The sequence below is a fragment of the Eublepharis macularius genome, chromosome 14, assembly GCF_028583425.1.
Source record: "Eublepharis macularius isolate TG4126 chromosome 14, MPM_Emac_v1.0, whole genome shotgun sequence".
Taxonomy (NCBI): Eukaryota; Metazoa; Chordata; class Lepidosauria; order Squamata; family Eublepharidae; genus Eublepharis; species Eublepharis macularius.
The window spans coordinates 19,204,569-19,225,579 of NC_072803.1; the positions used below are offsets into that span (position 1 = coordinate 19,204,569).

General features: G+C 45.3%; 1 protein-coding gene across 1 annotated transcript in view; it reads right to left on the reverse strand.

Annotated features, from left to right (window-relative positions):
- VSIG10L2 (V-set and immunoglobulin domain containing 10 like 2) overlaps window positions 1–21,011 on the reverse strand; it is a 30,895-nt gene that overhangs the window by 2,746 nt on the left and 7,138 nt on the right. The window contains exons 5-10 of the mRNA XM_054997349.1: window positions 18,797–19,057; window positions 17,649–17,909; window positions 13,829–14,119; window positions 10,617–10,922; window positions 3,781–3,903; window positions 2,299–2,323 (exon numbers count right to left, since the gene is read on the reverse strand). Coding sequence (XP_054853324.1) covers window positions 2,299–2,323; window positions 3,781–3,903; window positions 10,617–10,922; window positions 13,829–14,119; window positions 17,649–17,909; window positions 18,797–19,057 — 1,267 coding nt within the window. The remainder of the gene's footprint in view (window positions 1–2,298; window positions 2,324–3,780; window positions 3,904–10,616; window positions 10,923–13,828; window positions 14,120–17,648; window positions 17,910–18,796; window positions 19,058–21,011) is intronic.

Sequence of the window (21,011 nt, forward strand, 5' to 3'; positions counted from 1 at the left end):
TTGTTATTACCCCACAATACAGCTGGAGCTGAGAGGAGTGGCTAACCCAAGGCTCACGGCAGTAGTGGGATTTGAACCAGCAGTGGTGACTCACAGCCCAGCCACTTAACCACTATGCTGCAGAGCTGTGTCTTGGATGGAAATATCAACAGGAGATGAAGGACAGCATTGATATTGAGAAAATATGGCAGCAGAAGGAGAGGTGAAAGATGCTAACGGTGGAAATTATATGCTGCAAATACAGACAGGTAGTAGCGATCAAGTGGTGATAGACAAATGTTACTGGAGACAAAAACTTGAGCTGCTTTCCTGCTAGCCCCCAAAGTTCTCTCTTGCTACAGGGGTAAAGACTGAGAAAGCAGCTAGTTGAGAGTTACCACAGGGGTTATCAACTGCTGGGTGGGCCTGGAGTTCTCCCAGAATTTATTTATTTAACTTAATTTATATCCCACCTTTCTCTCCGATGGGGACCCAAAGTGTCTTATTTCATTATTCTTGCCTCCACTTCCCCCCTCACAACAATCCTGTGAGGTAGGTCAGACTACATGACTTGCCCAAGGTCACCCAGCAAGCTCCCATGGCAGAGCAGGGAATCAAACGTGATTCTCCCAGATGCTAGATCCCTGGGTATTTCACCATAAGTATGGAAATATCAGGGGGCGTGGGGGGAGGGTACTATGCAACGACCAAGAATGACATGTGCAGACTCCAGACCTGAACTCGGAATTCTATCCTCTATACATCTCTTCTTGGAAATTGGTGCCATGCATATGATCTAAAGCTGAAACAAAGTTTTGCACACAAAAAAAAGATAGCATTGAAATTCACCAGGATTCCAAATGTCACTATTCCAATTTTGAATGAGGATTTTTTTTTAAAAAAATTGAAAGTTATAATTCAAAGGTTTAGATATGAAATCTTGCTTCAAAAATTCAGTTGCTTCAGACCAGTCTCTTATTCGGGGACAGGTCAAACCTTTTGGAGAATTTCTATTGTTTTATCTTGTCCTTCCTCCAAGCAGCCACAGCACTCCATATTAGAGATGGGCACGAACTGAAATACGAACCAAAATCAAACACAAACCAGGCTGGTTTGTGGTTCGCGAACCTCGGTTCGTCAGATCCCATTTCTGACGAACTGCCACAAACTTTAGGCTGGTTTGTTTGGATCATTTTTTGGTTCATGACTGCAGACAGTCTGGTGCCAATCAATCAGTTTCCTAGGCAACAGGGGATGGACTTCCTGCAGACTTTCTGCTGACCCCGAAGTGACCTTCTTCTGGCCCGGAAGTGACCTTCTACTGACCCGGAAGTGATGGTTTTCTGGCCCGGATGTGACATTTTCATTAACCAAATGAGCCAGTTCGCAAACCAGGAGCAGGTTCGTGAAAGTTTGTGGTTCATGAAATTTGATGAACCACGAACCGCATGGTTCGGTTTTTTTCCGGTTCATGCCCATCTCTACTCCATATCCTCAAAATTTCTTTGCAATGCAACTTAAGTTTAAGAAACCCAGTGAGCTCCATGGCTGAAAAGGAATTGAAACCTGCCCCCCCCATTCTAAATTGGCATTCTGCTACACCACACAAGGTCAGCCCAAGCCTTTTGGGCACCCTCACCTGGGATGCCCAAACCACTGCCACCCCACACCCTACACCACTCTGGGGAGCAGGAAGATGGCATATACCCTCCTTACCCTCCTGCACATCAAGGATACAGAAAGATAGTGCCCACCCTCTCCCTGCATCACAAGGAGGTGGTGCCCATTCTCCTTGCCCTAAGCACAGCTGTGTGGCACAGAGATAGCAAGGCAGCGCCCATCTTCCTCTCTCCTTTGTGCAGTAGCACAGCAGGAAGCTACCCACTTTTTCACAACATCCTGCCACAGAGGTGGCCTGGCCAAGCCTGCACCCTCCTCCCCAATAGAGGGAGTGAAGGAAAGAACAGGTTCCTCACCAGCCACCAACTGGGGCTGGGAGGGGGTGCCTCCTGGAGCTTCTCCTTGCTGCAGAAGACCCCAATGGCATGGGAGAGGTAGGGCAGCAGCAGGCATGGTTGCCACCCCTCCACCTCTGGTACCCTAGGCAGCTGCCTAGTGGATGGGGTGGCCCTGATACCATGCCAGTTGTCTGCATCGTGCTAGCTTTCTTTTGGGGAGCACATTAGTTTGATCTCTCACTCTTGTTTAGGATCCAGCCAATGGCCTAATAAAAAGAGGCTGACAAGATGAATGGAATCATGATGGAGCAGGAGATGAGAGAAAGGAAAGAGCAGGAAGGGTGTCTTGGATACCCCTTACCTTCTGAAGAGCAGGTCGTGTAACCCTGTGGGAAAATAACCGAAGGTAAAATCACATTTGAAGAATGGTTTTGCCAAATTCAACCAATTCAAGGACCTCCAGAAAGGACTTGGACAATGAGATTGGTACTCTTGCACTAGAAATTCTTAGTGGGTTCCCCTGCCCCAAACGCAAGCAGCATGTTCACCATGTTAGGGCAAATGCGGTTCATGTTGTCTTCCTAGCATGCAATGATGTAGCAATGGCATGCACACAAGCAGTAGCATCCCAGTGGACAATGCTGCTGCTCAGAGATGTGACTTTAAACCCATTAAAAATGCCTCTTTTTTCCCCTGAATACCTTTCCAGGCAATGTTCCAGAAGCTTTTACAACCCTGTGTAGCCACACATAATCCAGCAACTGATCTGCCCTACAGCACTGATCCACTTGCTTGGAGCGAAGGCAGGGGCACGTCAAGGTTTCCCTTAGCTGTCTGGCATGGGGCTTATTTTACCATGGCTTTAATTAGCTTGACTTTTCTGGCTTCTGCATCCTAGTGGGAACAGAGAGCTGCTGATTTATTATCCCTGGAGGCTTTAGGTTCCTGCCTTTTCTCTCATAATTCTGTGGCTCCTTATTCAATTCTCTCCCTTGACTGCGGAGCACTCCCTAAGCCCATCATCATGTTACTTAGACGAGACTCCACCGCTTGTGTGCCACAGAAGGTCGCTCTACCAATATCTTTGATGGTCTGTATTTAGATGGACTCTTCTCCAGAGCTGCTGGCAGCTACCGCTGACCCCAGCAAAGAAATTTAATCCCCCAACCCCTGTATCCCTGTTGTAAAGAATGAACTCAACCAACCCTTAATGGAATAAAAGCCTTTTTGGAATCCATAATCACTCCCCCTTTGCATAAACAGAACACACAACAACTGCTCTCTTGGTGCAAGAGAACATTTGCTATGATCACAAGGCAAGCAAAGGTTTAAAATGGGCCATTACATAGGGTTGCCCACTCCAGACAGGAAAATTCATGGGGAATTTGAGAGTGGAGCTTGGAGACAGCAGGATTCAAGGAGAGAGGGACCTTAATGGTATACAATGCCATATAACCAACCCTCCAAAGCCGCTGTTTTCTCCAGGTTTATTTATCTCTATGGCCTAGAGATCAGGTATAATTCTGGGAGATCTCCAGCCACCACTTGGAGGTTGGCAACCCTCCCCTTAAGAGATTCCTAGAGAGGTTTCTAGCTGTTCCTGAAGTCTTGAGATTACAGATCCCATGCTGGAAGAGAGAAAGAGGTCAAAATGAGGCAGCTGGATTTCTTAAGTCCATTCCCCATCCAGTGATCCTGAACTCTTCCTGTGCTTCTGGGCAAAAACATTCCTTCTTTAGAGAGAAGCCTTGACTAGCGCTCCTGTCAGGGAAGAATTTCTTGGGATCCCCTGATTCAGCCACCGAGCAAGGGAAAGCAATCTTATCTTGAGCCAACCACTCACTTGGATTGTTCTCCCGGTTCCGAATGATATACTGAAACCCCAGAAGAGATGCCACGGTTGCCACAATCATTCCTGTCACCGCTGCACCGATCACGGCAGGGTAGGCATTGAATGGCGGGTCAGCTGCAAGAGAAAGGAAACTGCTGTTGGGGCAGGGTAACACAGCCTCTGAACAGGAGAGACCAAATCAGTCTTGGTTGTGTGCGGGGCTTTTTTTCAGCTGGAACGCAGTGGAATGGCGTTCCGGAACCTCTTGAAAATGGTCACATGGCTGGTGGCCCCGCCCCCTGATCTCCAGACAGAGAGGAGTTTAGATTGCCCTCCGCACCGCTCAGTGGTGCGGAGGGCAATCTCAACTCCCCTCTGTCTGTAGATCAGGAGGCGGGGCCACTGGTCATGTGACCATTTTCTCCGAGGGCAACCCACTGAGTTCCACCTCCTCTTTTCCCAGAAAAAAAGTCCTGGTTGTGTGTGCTCCCCTATTTCCATATGTAGAATTGAGGGGATTAGAAAGCCTGTAGTCTCTACGTTGCTTCCTTTGTACAGCAATTTTCTAAACACAAACAAATTTCCCAACCGCAGGTTCAACCCAGTATCTTAACATCACCTTTTTCCTGGTACTGGGCAGGGGTGGGGCTAAGCCCCCTTCAGAGCAGGATGCAAAAGATCTTCTGTGAATAGACATGAGGGCCTATAAAGGTGACAAATCAATAAACAGTGGGAGAAGATGGCAATCAGCTTATTTAGCTACTGGTACCCCAGTTTACACCTTACAGCAGAGATATCCTTTATTCTCTCCTTTATTTTATCCTCACAACAATTGTGTGAAGAAGGTTAGGCTGAGAGATTGAGAGACCCAAGGTCACCCGGCAGGACATGTTCATGGCAGAGTGGGAATTAGAACCTGGATCTTTCAGATGCTAGTCTGACAATATAACCATTACCTCAAACTGGGCAATCAAATTTGGTAAATAAATCAATAATGCCTTATGGCATTAGTCAGTAGTAGTTGAAGAGTTAGTACGGTGTAGCGGTTAGAGTGTTGGACTGGGGTCCCCACCTTTGTGGGCCTGTGGGCACCATTGGTATTTTGATATAGCGTGGTGGGCACAACCACAAAGTGGCTGCCACAGGAGACAGACACACACAGAGAGAGAGAGAGAGGCCAACTGCAGGAGACAAATGGAGTAATTTTTAAAAATACACTGAGAAAGAGTAGTGAGAAAGAGTATAAAACCAATATGGCAGTGACCGCTGCTGCCGAAGCAACGTTATTTTAATCTTGACAGCCAGTCAGATCTCCAATGACCAATCAGAAGACCCCCACCTGGCTATGCCCACTGTCTAAAAGCACTTGGTAGGCACTAGGAGAGGTATCAGTGGGCTCTATGGCACCCATGGGTATTACGCTGGGGACCTCGGACCAGAGTCTGGGAGACTCAGCTTCAAATCCCTGCCATGGAAACTCATTGGGTCACCCATTCTCTCAGCCTAGCTGCTTCACCAGCCTGCTGTTGTGAGGACAAAATGGTGGTAGGGAAACAATGTTGTAAGCAGTTTTAGGTCCTCATAGGGGAGAAAAGCAGGGTATAAATATCTATTTTTAAAATTTATTACACCGGCTTGATCGCAAAGCCTTGGTTGATCCCACGGGGCCTGTGTTATGATGATTCCCTATACTCTAACGCTTTTTTCAATTATTACAATTTTGGCTTTCCTGGCTCACATACTGGGACAGCACACTACACGTGATCTTCTCAATACATGCAGTCACCACTTGGGGTGTGGTGGTAGTGGAAAGAGCTGTTAAGTCACAGCTTGCTTATGGCGGCTCCTGGTGGAGTTTTCATGGCAAGAGACTCACAGAAGTGATTTGCCATTGCCTGCTTCTGCAACCCTGGTCTTCCTTGGAGATCTCCCATCCAATTACCAACCAAGGCCAGTCCTGCTTAGCTTCTGAGATCTGATGAGGTCAGGTTTGTCTGGACTATCTAGGTCAGAGTATTTGCGGTGTATGTACACAGTTTGTGTGTTCTCCAGCTTTGGTACATCTGATGGAAAAACTGGAGGAGGGGGATTTTTTTTTTTTTTAGCATTTCCAATGACATTTACTGGAGCTGGAAAATATGCTTGTTACTTTGTTCACAGAAAATGGTGACCATGCATACTGCGAAGACTGCACACAATACCCTCTCCCAGGCTACAAGATTCCTAAAAGAGATTCCTGGCTGTTGTCAAAGGCCTCATTCTGGGTGGGAGCCTGAGACCAAAACCAAGGATCAAACCAACTGAGGGAGCCTGCAGCCAACAAAGCATGCATGGTAGTCTGTGCAAAAATTCAGAACGAAACCCCAAATGCAACTTTGCCACCTTGGAAATAAGTAACAAAGCTCCAAAATCCAAGGGAAATTCAGATGAGGAGAATTTCAGCAGCATCCCTGGAATATTTGTACACAAAACTTCACTGGCGCAGGCCAAACTTCTTGCATAGGAATGTTGCACAGCGCTTACGTCTTCGGGGGACTCTTTCTCTGCTTAAGGAAACCCTCAATGAGGCTTTACATAAACTCTGCTCTTGCTCCTGCCAGGGATCCCGAGGATTCTGCTCCGCATCTGTTTTCAATCTCCTCAGTTTTTCCAAGAAAATAGTTTGCTTGTTTTTCTTGAGCGTTTCGTTTTGGTTTTGCACCTTACTAAAGCTGTCCCTGAGCTGCACCCGGACTTGTTGCCACAGCTGCGATCCTTATGGGGAGATCAGGCAGCCCATTTTTGCCTGGTCCCAGCAGGGTCAAACAGTACAGAATGCACGGCGAGTACCAGGCAGCAGAAAGCAGGATTATTAGGTTCCAGAAACCAGTTGCCCTTTTATTCCTGGGTCAACCAGTGGCTCTGAAAAGGGCGTCTGTTTTCAACTGATGCCTTGGGGCAAATGATTGTGTATATCGTGACCTATATAATTTTCCCAAGTCTCTTTCAGGGTAGCACAAGCATATAGAACGGTGCTCTGCTTCTTGAGTTCCCTCGATTATGTGCAACGGCCTCCACCCACCTGTATCTGCCCCACACTCCTAATTATGGTTCGAGATGGGAGACAAGAGCCAATCGCTGGTCATTTGGCACTAACAAGGCAGTAAGCAAAAGCTATATTGCTTTAAGAGCCAGTTTAGTGTAGTATTTACAAGAGATGCATTCTCTGATCCTCATCAATGTGGTGTGATTAATTGCAGATGAGTCCATCCTAGCCTGTATGAAAGAAGATATAGGACTTGCTGGGATGAAGAACTACAGGGTGGTTGGCTTAATGCTTGCTGTGACCGCTCCATTTGAGTTTTATTTCCTGTTCTGTAGGGCTGGTGTAACATTCAGAGAGGGACTTGCATGAGGGAGATGCATGCTGTCTCTTTCTGAATCTTACACCACCTGTGTAAAAAGAAAAAGTGCCCTACAGACCCTTCCTGTTCTTCTGCAATAGGGTAAGTTTCCGAAGCCATTCTAGGAATGTAGGAAGTGGCTCTATAACTGTGCCTTGATGACATCTACAACACAGGTTTAAACTGGGTTAATAGCCACTCCCCTCCCCGGTAGGAATTATAGTTTTATGAAGTGGACTAGAGAACTGATCAAGCCCATGAAATTACAGCTCCTGTGAAGCATGCTGGGAAACCATGACAGTTAAAGGGTATGAAATCTATACCAGTTTGCAGTGCACACATTCCTGTGTGATATTCCCACTGTGTCAAACACATGATATTAAACCAAAATGTCAGGCTGTCTTTTCCCAATCACTAAAACTGGCATACCAGGTTGGGATTGTGTGGGAGAAAACACAAATGGGTGAATTCGCTAATGCATCCCTTTGAGTGCCATAGGCTTCCAAGAATCCTGAGATTTCAATGCCCCAGCCTTCCACTCCTGTTTAAAGAAATCTTCTTGCTTTTGTGGGCAGGAGATCTGGCAGCAAGGCCCGACCTTCGTCACACCCAGTCAAATAGCAGGCAGCAGTTCTCGAAGGAACCAAGCCAGCAAGGAAAGGGATTTCTTCGCAACGGGCCCAGTGGCAACTATTATATAGAAGGGCGGAGTACGCTTCCCAGAAGAAAAAAAATCTGCGGCAGGAAGGATTAACCAAACCATGCAATTAAGAAGAGAAGATGGGGCAGAGAAATGACAATCCTGTTAAAACCCATCAGATATAATTTGCCCCTTGCAATCTAATCCCTGCCCCAAGAATGGCATGCAGCACCCCGCACTGCCTGGATTTACAAGTCTAAATCCAGCCTCATGCATTACAGCAATACAGGAAAAGAACAGCAAGCTAAGCCACAATGCAGAAGAAGAACAGCAGCAGCAGCAAAATGGAACACAGAGAGACCCAAAGCAGATGCTTTGGGAGAAGCAATTGCTGACACGGGTTCTTTCTGGTCATTCCAGTAATATTCCAATTTGGCCCTCTCTGTCTGTTTTCACCCAGCCTGGCTTTACTCCAACCTATTGCATTGAACCACCACCACAAGCCAGATGTGGGGAACGGATTAGATAAATAGCCACTACATAAAACATTAGGGGGATCTGAAAAGCGTTGAAGCTTCCCTCCTCCCACGTGAACCTTAGCCAATGAGGTACTGAAACACTAGCCTTGCATACATAGTAGTTGGTAGAGGTTAAAGAATGGAAATGGGGCCTGACTTCTAACAAGGACTCCTGAAGGCTACCATTTTGAAGTTACCTTTACAAGGAAATGGCAATTGACCTACACCAAACCAATGATTAGCAATCGGGCATGAAATCTGTGGGAGCCACTCTCTAACAACTGCCGTTCCTGCACTGCTGTGTTTTGATAAGCACTTCTGTGAAATGCAAGATGAATGTCCTAGTTTGGCTAAATTCTATCACTTCTATCACAGTTGCCTGAATTTTACCAAGAGAAATAGAGCAGGGATGTGCACATTCATGATAGCTTATTGCCAAGAAGTTATTGAGTGAATCATTAAGGATTCAGCAGGTTTTATGGGATTTTTGTACCTAGTAGCGCAGTCCTGTAGAGAACGATTCCAGACTAAGTCAATTGATCTTGTCTGGAAATGCCACTACATTTTGTGAGCCATGGAGCACCCAGTGAAGCAACTAAGGACTAGAGATGAGCATGAACTGAAATACAAACCAAAATTAAGCACAAACCAGGCCGGTTTGTGGTTCGCAAACCACGGTTCACCAGATCCCATTTCTGATGAACCGCCATGAACTTTTAGGCTGGTTCGTTTCGTTCGTTTTTTGGTTTGTCACTGCAGATAGCTTGGTGCCAATCAATCAGTTTCCTAGGCAACAGGGGATGGACTTCCTGCAGACCTTCTGCTGGCCCGGAAGTGAACTTCTGCTGGCCCGGAAGTGACAATTTTCTGACCCGGAAGTGACGTTTTCACAAACCAAACAAACTGGTTCGCAAACCAGGGGCAGGTTCGTGAAAGTTCATGGTTCATGAAATTTGACAAACCACGAACCACATGGTTCGGTTTTTTCCTGGTTTGTGCCCATCTCTACTAAGGACTGGTCTACACAAAGGAGAATGAGGTTGCATGTAGACTATCCCCCTTCAAGAGATGACAAGTATCATTCTGGAATGGTTTCTTCCCAGTTGAAGTTGAGCCAACATGCCCTTTCATCCTGTCCAGTTTGGATCTTCTGTTACCTTCAAGACGGCAACAACTGTATTTCATGTCCTATCATCTTGCATATGAGGTTATTTTCATACACAGATTTTATTCTGGCCTAACTAGTTGGCCTTTATTGCTTGTATATTGCCTTGGCAGGACACAAAATGGAAATGAGTTTCAATCATGTCCATTGTAGACTCTTGGCCATCAGCATGGATGTATGATAACCATTGGACCACTGATTAATCAATCAATCAATTAATCAAAACCTAGTTTTCCTCAACTAATACTAAGTTCATCATCTTCCCTCTTTCCTCCATGGACACCCATAGGTATTCTTGCCTGCATTCCAGTGAAAACAACACTGGGGAACAAGCCAGGATTAAACCTGGATGCTCACATTCGTTCATCAAGCAAAACCATACTTAAAAGACTAACTGTGATTAATAAACCAACTTCAAACTATGGTTTAAAATACTGGTTTGACATACTCTAACCAACCACAGTCAGTGGTTGTGACATTGTGACAACCCCACTGACTCATAGTTAATTTAATTAAACTGCCTATCTGTTGCTTTAAGTATGTGCTCCTGTGTACTGCTTGTTACTTTAAGTATGATCCTACTGGGTAGTTCTGTGTTATTTAATATCAGTCTTAGAATTGCTTATGCTCTGCTTCAGCATTTCTTCATCTATGTATCAGATTTTTTGCTAATGTTAATGTAAACTTGCATTTATTTACCCTATGGCATTGTTTGTGCTAATCTCATACTATGTAATCTGTCTTGAGTGTCTTGAGTGAGAAAGATGGACTGTAAATGACATAAATAAAAAAATGATAAAATAAATGCTGAGTCATAGCCTGTTGGGTCACTGATGAATCCAGGATGTCCACTTTGGTACATCATGCAAAACCACATGTAAGAAGACTAACTGCAACTGATGGGCAGCAGTGCTCCAAATGAGGCAGGGTCCTTCCTAACCCAGATACCTGAGAACCTTCTAACTGGAGATGCTGTGGATTGAACGTGGAACCTGCTACCCAGAAAGCATGTTGCCACTGACCCCTCTTTGTAAGCAGTCGTGGACCCATCACCCCACCCATAGAAGTACCATAGCATCTCCCAAGCCAGCTCCCAGCAAGGGCTTCAAGGATGTCTCTACCACCCAAGTTAACCACTTCACCTGGTGTCTTTACTTCAGAGGGGTGGCCCCTGGTGCGGTGGTTGACAGCTAGGATCCGGAAGGCATACACCACTAAAGGATCGAGCCCACCCAGTTTCTGGACACGGACGTCAGGGTCGATATCACTGGCTGCCGTTTCCCAGATGCTGACTGCCTGCCTCTTGGAGGCCTTCTTAGCTTCCGTCCGCTGAACCACAAAGCCTGTCAGGTTACCCGGGCCCTGGGTCTGCCACTCAACCTCTACTTCTGTGCGGTGGCGATTATACATCAGCTTACTGATTGTCACGTTAGGAGGAGTGGGGTATTCTGCGGAAAGCAAAAGAGATGGCTCATTATTGCTGCAGAGGTATTGTCATACGTACACACACCTCACCATTGTCACTCACACTTTGCATTTGCCTTTTGCATACCAGCATGCCAACTCATACATGGATATAACCCTCAACAATGGCCTTCATTTTACTCCCACATAAGGGGGTTAGTTTTTGCCGGGTATCTATGTTAGTCTGCAGTAGAACAGCAGGATTTGAGTCCAGTGGCACCTAAAAGATCAACAAGATTTTCAGGGTATGAGCTTTCAACAGTTAAATTTCCTTTCTTTAGATACAAGGGGATTAGATGCAGGGAAGGACAGATCTTCTACATCTTTAATAATCTCAGAGAAGAGGGAATTTTGGAAGGTGCTGCTTCACATGAAGAGAAAAAGCTGCATCTCTTGAAATGAAAAAGTCCAGTAGCACCTTTAAGACTAACCAACTTTATTGTAGCATAAGCTTTCGAGAATCACAGTTCTCTTCGTCAGATGCATGGAGGGCAAGAAGAAACTGGTCAGATATATAGGTGGAGAGGGGAGGGCGGAGTAGATGCAAACAGTAGTTTCTGATATGGAGATCAGTTTGCTTCTGTTAAGGAAGTCAGTTACTTCTGATAATGAGATAACCATTCATAGTCTCTATTCAATCCCAGCTTGACTGAGTCAACTTTACATATTGTAAATCGTACTGTGCATTTCTGGCTCCTTGTGAGCAGATGATGCGGATTAATTGTGGTGCAGAAGGAGGTTATTTGGGCAGGAAGAAAAGTTCTACATGTTGAAATTCATACTTCTATACAACGTCATGTTTTTGGTGATAATATCACTATTTTTTGCTACTGCATTTGTTTCAGTTGTATGCCATTTGGGCAACTGCGTGTTTTGAGAACTCCAGGAGTAATTCTCCCATTCACCATTATGTTTATGACCATATGTGAATATTCTTCTGGAATCTTTCTGGTTATCAGCAACAAGCATGCTTAAAATGCTCTTTATTTTTCCAAGTGACTGCATGTGTTCATGAGTATATTTTGTCATTGTCCCCCACCCTTTAACCAGAAATCTTTCCCCTTACTGAAGAATGGTAACCCTAATTTGGCGGCTCTCTGCTCAGTCTCTTAACCTGTGAGAAATGGTGAGCTCCTCCAGATAAGAGAATTCTGTCTTAGGCTCTATTCAGACCTTGTCCTTTCCACTTCCGATGGGGTTCAGCTGACCCTTGCTGACTCAGTTAAGAGCTGATACTGGGTTATACTGCACCCAGCATTGCTCTTAAAGAAGCAAATGAATGCAGCCACAAAAAGCTCTTCCTACTTAGTTTAGGCTGGAAAATGCCCCCTACCTTAAATAAGCAGCTCTGGCCAGTGGCAGTGGCTACCTAAGATCTTCACCAAGGGTACATCAAGACTAGAAACTACTATAAATGTACTATATATAGGACCTTCCTCAACATCAGCTCAGAATGCCTATAAGGAGATAGGTGTAGCATGCATATAACACCCATTTTTCATTCATCCCATTGGCTTCCCATCAGTTACCATGTTCAGTTCAAGGTACTGGCCATCTTATACAATACCCATCATAGCCTTGGACCCTCATATCTGCAGGACCATTTCTCCTCCCGTGCTCCACCACAACAACTTCACCCATCTGAGCAGGGCCTTCTGCAGGTGCCACCCTGCAAATGGGCAACATCAACAACTGCCTGTACACATGCATTCTCTGTAGCGACCCTGCCTGAGGAGATCAGGGAGGCTCCCACACTTTGGGCTTTCTGTGAACTACATAAAATAGAATTGTTCAGGAGGGCATTTTTTAAAGGAAACAGGGCTACACTATAACAGAATGATTGTGGAAGACGCTTCAATAAAGGGAATGGGACTGTGGCCCCTGCTATTAATATGTATTAGCTGTTGTTATATGTTTTATCTTTATCGTTCACTACATTGTATTCCTAATTATGCCATACAATCTTTTGCATTGTTTAACATGTCATGTTTAATACTTGGACCTTGTTTCAGGTTTCTGCAATCCTGGTCCTATTATATTGTTTACTGCATGAAATGTCTCCTCATCCTATTGATTGCACTGACTTACATTATGTAATTCATGACAGAGAAACAAAGAAAGAAAGCTTTAAACTGCAGTTAGTTTGTAAAACTGGGAACTGGCTTGCAGATGATAATTCAAATCCTAGTTTGCCTAAGAAATGCTGGTTTCTTTGCCTTCATTCTTTCCTCCACGAAGATGATTTTATATGATTTTAATTGTATTTATATAATTATGTACTTTATGACTGCTATATCCCATCCTGAGCCCGCTTGTGGGAAGGGCGGGCTAAATACCAAATAAAGTAAAGTAAAGTACTGTGGTGACGACAGCACTGGAGATGTCCATGTTTGTCATGCACAACCGTACTTAAGATTAATTGTGATTAATACACCAATTTCAAATCATGGTTTCAGATCCTGGTGAGTAGACCACGTTCAGATGGTCGTGCTTACCCACAGCTAAGCTACTAAAATCATGGTTTCGTGTAAAGTTACACCTCTAAGTTATATTGTGTTACACAAAATAATAAAAGGTAACCAAGAAAGCAAAAATCTGGATAATTTCTCTTTAGCAGAGTAAGCAAGCTGAAATGGAAAAGGGGGTGGTTAAAAAAAGGTAGAGCCAAAGGGGAGGAGCCAAATGGAAGGGGTGTGGTTAGAGGAGAAAGGGGTTTTGACAAAGGAGAAAGGAGGCCCAGTTATACTCAGTCACCCAGGGCCTACAAAACCCTGGAACCGGCCCTGATAAGAAACATTGCTAGGGTTGAATATCACTACAACTTTTCCCAGCTCTCCTTGGCCCCTCACCATCCACAGTGGACTACACTTCCCTCTACACAGCTACTTACTTTTCACCTGGACGTTGATGGTAGCGGAGGCATTGCCCACAGCATTCAGGGCAGCACAGCGGTAGGTTCCGCTGTCCCTCATCCACTCCGTGTCCTGGAGGGTCAAGTTGAACCAAGCATTCTCTTGCTGCAGTTTGTATTTCTGAGCATCTGCTCTAATGACCTGGTTCTTGTTGTTGTACCAGAAGACCTCTGAGCCAAGATAAGCCCCTTGCAGGAGGCATGAAAGTTGGACCTCGTTGCCTTCGAAGAGTGACATTTTGGCTCTCTCTACCACAAGTTTGGGTGGTTCTGTGGGGGGTGGGGGAACAAGAGGGCTTTCAGAATGACACTTAAAAAATGATGCCATGTCTAGCCTTATACATAAACATGCGTACATACATATACCCATTGCTATTTTACAGCTATTAGAGCTGTTAGCTCTCTCTCTCTCTCTCTGTCACAGTGTCTTCGTGTCTTCAATAGCTGCAAAATAGCAGTGGGTATATATATATATATATATATATATATATATATATATATATATATATATATGTATGATGTTTATGTATAAGGCTAGACATGGCCCTCAGTTATCTCTCTCTCTCTCTCTCTCTCTCTCTCTCTTTCTCACACACACACCCCTTTCTTTAATAGCTGCAAAATTAGCAATGGGTGCTGCTTCATCTGTCCATATTCTGTTCGTTATACAGGAAATCAAGTTACAGAGAATCTGCTCACACCAGTCATTGTGCTCAAGGCAACCTCCAAGCACCATCATCTACTTTGTTCACAGTCACACTGCATAATGGGTCTTGTAGGCTTAAGACTGCATAAATAGTAGCTCTTGCGTATGATAATATACACATTCAGAATATTCTTTCCATGGTAGAACAATGGATGCTGAGTGAACATAGCATGTTTGACCAAAAAGCAATGAAGATTTTCGTACATCTGCTTTCAATCTTAGAAGGCAGTTCCCCACATTAACAGGACTGAAATTTTCAAATTGATTTTCATTTCAAGGTAGAATTTGGCAGACTCTCTAGATGACAAATATCATTCCAAGACCTATATATCCTTGTCATGTGATGGTCTCCCACAGACACATTCCCAGATGTCTTTCTGGAAGAATCCAGGGCAACAGGCAAAGAACAAAACATGTGCCGCCATCAGAAGAATGGAAGAAGCATGCACACTTTTGGAAATGTCTTGTAAGCTTTTGCTGGTATTGATCACCTGGGCGAACTAAGCTAGGTTTAAATTAAAAGCAGCTTGCTCTTTCCATGAGACAACGAGAAACACACAACTACGCATTTGGGCTTGTGGCCATGGAAATATATTTACAGGGCTGGGTTTACTGGCAGTCTACCCAGGCAGGCAACAGCCTGGTGCACAGGGCTTGAAGGGTACTTGTTTCAAACAGTGCTTGTCATGGGCTATCTATTCAGCTATCCACTCAACAGCTGAAACACACAGTACTTACCAGAGGACTGGAGATATCAATATAAGGCTATTCTTCCACCCAATGGTGAGGAACTTGACATTAGTACATTTCAGATATTCTTAAAATTAAAAAAGGCTTTGTGCCAACAACTGCAGATTTATATACTCAGCATGCAAATGTATCATATGAGAAGGATAAACAGACAGCTGTAGAGTTGAAAGGGGTCTTTCGGGCAGTCTTGTCCTACTTAGAGATGGGCATGATCCGCATTACGATCCAAAAAACCTCACGATAATGGCGATCGCGTGATCGTGACTCAGCGGATCGTGATCGGCCACGGCCAACGACCCAGCAATCGGGAGGGGGCTGGATTGGGGCTGGATCATGCTTGGATCGGGAAGCCCGACACTCAGGCGCCAGTAATCTATTCCCGGGGCAACGGAGCCAGGGGAATGCCTGAGCTGTGTTTCCCCTCCTTCTGTCGCCCTGGAAACCCGAATGGAAGCCCAGCTTTCCTTGATCAGCAGGGCTTCCTTCCAACCACGGAGCAGCAAAGCAGTCACCAATTGGGAGAAGACACCCAGGGTAGGGAGTGGGAAGGGGGTGTTCTGTAGCCATGGGCACTCCAATCTCATCCCTGCAAACCCTGATAGGCAGCTCTGACGGCCAAACACAGACGGCTAAACACAAACACAGATGCCGCCAGCATCACCCACCGTTCTTTTCTCGCCAGCGTGCTCCTTTTTGGCCTGGCGGGCAGACACATGGGGGGTGCTGCCAGCGAGCGGCCAGACCCCCTGCCCTCTGAGGGGAGGCGGCTCATCATCGTCTCCCTGTGCCCGCCAGGCCCGGTGGCCGCCTCCAACACCCACCTTCCCACATAGCTGGGAATAGCAGCACGCCCCGCTTTGGCCTCTACGATCCACGATCCACAGATTGGGAACGGGAGATGATCGGTGTGGATCGTTTAGTTGGGATCGTCACCGGCGCTGATCCACGATCAGTTGGATCGACAATTTTTTTTGGATCGTGCCCATCTCTAGTCCTACTTGTTATTCAATGCAGGAAATGCAGAATTGAAGCATCCTTGACAGATGGCTGTCCAACCTCTGCTTGAAGACCAATGAAAGACCACCAACCTCTGCTTGAAGTCCAATGAAAGACCACCAAACCACCCCTAAGCCATTAATTCCATTTTCACACCACTCTTGCTTTTAGAAAGTTTCTCCTGATGGTCTTTAGAACTAGTCTTGCCCTTTGAAGGAGCAGAGAAGAAGTCTTTGCCCTCTGCAATGTGACAGCTCTTTAGATATTTGAAGACAGACTATTATTAAATTCCTCTTCACTTTTCCAGGTTAAACATACTCAGTTCCTTCAACCTTTCCATGCCGGATATGTTTTCTGGACCCCTGACCATTTTCACTGGCCTCCCATTTGTCTATCTCTTTCTCAAAGTGTGGCCGTATGCACTATAAAATGGGTCCCATATGTAATTATTTTAAAAATCAAGTATTTAAAAATTCAACAGGAGTGAGTGTGTATGTGTAAAACACTTCTTACATGGGGTATTGGATCTAAGGCTGGCTGTGAGCATTTAAATGTGACAAAAACATTATAGAAAAACTGGGCCAGAGGGAGACATTTTTAAACAAAAAAGACCTGTTCAATGGATGGAATGCTAAGAACACATTTACACGAATCCCATCAGTTTCCTGTTGCAGGTAGTAGGGGAGACTATTTCCCTTGGGGTCACCCCAGGCTGTGTAAGGACAGCAACAACCGTATCACCAGAGCAGTATTTTCTCACTAGCATCCCTCTTAGGCCTGAGTTCAAAGCAATACCGGCAGGTAAGATGTTTCATGCATTTATATGTATGTATGTGTGAGCCATCAAGTAGCAACTAACTTACGGAAACCCTAGCATGGGGTTTTCAAGGCAAGGGAAAAACGGAGCTGGTTTTCCATTGCCATCCTCTGCAGAGTCTTCCCTGCTGGTCCCCCATCCAAGTACCAACCCTGCTTAGTGTCTGAGAGCTGATGAGATTGTGCTATACCATGCCATTCCACCACCCCATTCATGCATTTATACCACTCTGCTACGCGTTGCATTTCTGCTATGTGTGTAACATTGGCACTCAGCACTTGTACAGGCTATGGATATCTGGAATGGTCAAGTTGCACACAACAAGGCTGAGCGTCCCAGCTGAACAGCTGAACGATTGTCCAGATGTGTCTTCCTTGTCCACTAGCATCACATGGAAACCAGGCCTTAGGTGATGAGCCAGAGACTTTCCCCTTTGGCGCTGTGGCTGTTGTGTGGTTTTCCTCTATTGTAACCCACCCAAGAAACCCCTTCCAAAATTAGGCCTTTAAAATAAAGACGCGTACACTTACCCAACCGGACGTGGCACTCGGCAGCTTTTGCCCGGAGTGGGTGAGCTGCCACGCAGGTGAATCTTTTGCCCCCAAGGGTGCGGTTGGATTTCAGGACAAGGATATTGTGGGATTGTTTCAGCACCCCCAGCACATGGTCACGCCAGTCTCGCCACCAGAGTGTCATCTGGGGAAGTCCTCCTGCCCAGTCGCAGGTCATCATGAGAAACTCGTTCTGCTTCGTTGCCATTGCTGAACAGGTGGGGCTTCCACGAGGAACCCCTACGGCACAAAGAGTAGATGAGAGGAAGTTGCAGACAGAGATGTCACCTTCTGTGATGAAGAAAGACCTTGTATCTTTAACAGCAACTTAACAGGCAGAAATCAACAGGTGAATCTTTTTTCCAGCAGGGAGATGTGATGATAGGGGAAAGGTCGTGATTTCCATCTGTTATGCTGCTCTGGAAAGCATACGTGGTAATGAAAGGGTTAAGTATATTTCTAGGGAAAGGGAATCAACCTTTGAACCAGACCTTGCAGCTTTACCTTTAATAATGGTTTGATCCTTAGAAAATAGCAAATACTTACCTATCTCCAGGGCATTTTTTCAGCAGGAACGCGGTGGAATGGAGTTCCGGCACCTCTTGAAAATGGTCACATGGCCGATGGCTCTGCCCCCTGATCTCCAGACAGAGGGGAGTTTAGAGGGCAATCTAAACTCCCCTCTGTCTGGAGATCAGGGGGCGGGGCCACATGTGACCATTTTCGCCAAGGACAATTTAAACTTTAAAAAACTCCCCCCTTGTTCCAGCTGACCCAAAGTGACATCGTTGTGCGGATCATATTGACAGTAAAGCTACAAGGGCAGGCGGGCTTGTGATGTAAGTTAGGCCAACACAGTGTGCCTGGCTCAAGCACAGTTGACTGGGGACTGGAACCCAGTCTAACTACTCCACCACACAGGCTACCTTTTACCAACTGGGAAAGGTGCAGAAGCCTTCAGGATGAAATGTTGGCTATCCCTGCCTCCCTCTTGCTGAATGGAAGTTCCCTTAAACTCAGGAAGAAATGCAAGCAGGATGAAGACTTTATGAAATTGCAAAGAGGTCTGTGTTTCAGCATGCAGATTCAGGAAGATTTTCTAAAAGGTGGAGGAAGTCAGCACTTACACACAGTCGTTCGGCACACAGCATCCTTTCTAAGCGCAGGGTGGGAGGCGAGGCACGTGTACGAGCTCCCATTCCGAACATCCACACCCCGAAGGATTTGGGTGGCATTGGAGGCCGTTGCTGTGCTGTTTTCTTCCGCTTTGGATTTCACCCACCGCAGCTGCACCGGGGGGAACCCACCCTGCCACAAACAGTGCAAGGCGAGGTCTCGGAAATTAGTGGCCGGCAACGGCATACAGCTGAGCTTCCCTTGGGGCAGATCTGTGCATGAGGGGTAAACATGGAATCAAAAGCAACGAGGAATTACCAACTCCAAGGATATCATGGGGGCCTGTTGCCTGATGTGGACTTTGTAGCACAATGGAAAAGACAAACTAGAGTCACTCTGTGCCCTTCCTATGTCATATCTCACTCATCTGTTGAAGTCTCTGTATGTGCCCTTCTTTGATACCAGTATGTTGGTCCTTTCCTTTGGACTTGGTGTCCCCCAAATAGCCCACAAGCAGGCCACAAAGGCCGCAGGCATGGCCTGCTCTTGCCCACCCCCCATGATGTTCTGAGATACACTGCCTCAGAACATGGAGGGTCCATTTTGCCATCCTGGTTAATCACTATTGATGGACCTCTCCTCCACAGATATGTCCAGCCCCCTTTTACAGCTATCTAAGCCTGTGGTTATTTTATCGCTATACCATCATGCAGCAATGGGCTCCATGTTAATTATGTACTGTGGAAAGAAGTACTCCCTCGGCCTATTGTTCATCAGCTTCTATTTAACTTCATCATGCAGATGTTTATAAACCTTGAACATATATCACTTTAAGTCATTTTTTTAAAAAGCTCCACACTTTTTAGCCCTTTCCTCCTGTAGAAGATGCCCCAATGTTTTGATCATTCTAGCTGCCCTTTTCTACTCATTTTTCCATCATATCCTTGCCTGTTTGGCTGCAGCAGCCAAATTAATGTAACTGTAGTTTAACCGAGCCACCTGCGAATATCCTTGTGAATCTCCAGCTAAATTAAATCCAAAGTTCCAAAAGCGTAAGTTTACTAGATCTCCCCATGCAATTGCAAGCTGAATTTTGACTGCTGCAGCAGTGCTGCCCGTTTTTAAAATTGCTTTCAGTTCTTCTGCGTTTTTTGATAAAACAGCAGCCAGAAGCTCAGCAGGTGCAGCTTTCCTCTCATCCTTGACCATGCATCCTGGGGAAAGCTTCACCTGCAGAACGGTTGCTTGTCATACAAACATCAGAAGCACGTGGACCCTGCCAGGGGGGGAAAAAAAACTTGTCCACTTCCTGTTGGTATGGAGTTCCATGCTTGGGAAATGTGATGGAAGGATGACTAAATATGTTGTCTGTCCCAACCCAGGCAACACAAATTTCTTCTGATTGTGTTCATGTCAATGGCCAACTGGGAATCTCATACTTTTTGTAGGCTGTTTGCTGTCTTGGAATTCCACCACTGTGAACATCTCATACCATGTGATGGCCTAATGTTTCTCTCTTGCCATTGTTCTGGTCTGTGGTGCCTTGACTCCAAACATAATTGTATGTACTTAAGATGACTACCAACATACTACTGAAGATCCTAGCTACACATTCAACTTTTATAGAGCATATCCTTTTTTAGACTGCACAGGATAGAATTTCACATTTGAATTCTCCACCATCAAAATACCTCCCTAGCAATATCTAGGATATGCTTAGAGGCTATCAATATCTAGGATGGACGAGTTTGCTATTTGCAAGGAAGATTTCTTTGCTGGAGATGGTATAGTTCAAAAATACCTGTACCATTCCGCCACATATATTCTACATTACCTCAGTGGGGTAATGTACTTTAGTGGTACATTACCCCACTAAGTAGTATATTACCTTATTGGGGGCTGTTTGCTCCTTGATACTGGAAAATATTTGAATGTTCACAGAGAGATCCAAGATAGCCTCTATTCCAGTCGTTGAATTAAAAAAGTCATTTCAGTTTATCTTAAAAAGTCTACAGAGCAGATATGTACAGTCTTGGATCAGCACATGTTATGTTTGTTTTTAAAAAAATCCTTCCCTTTAAAAAAACTGGTTAAACTGCAAACCCCACCACCAACTGAAATGCATCACAAACAGAAAAATAATACCTTCTGTTCTCCCTCCTCCACTCCTCTTTTGCAAACAGAGCCAAATTAGAAGAGTCTGACCAGAAAGAACAGCAAGATTGC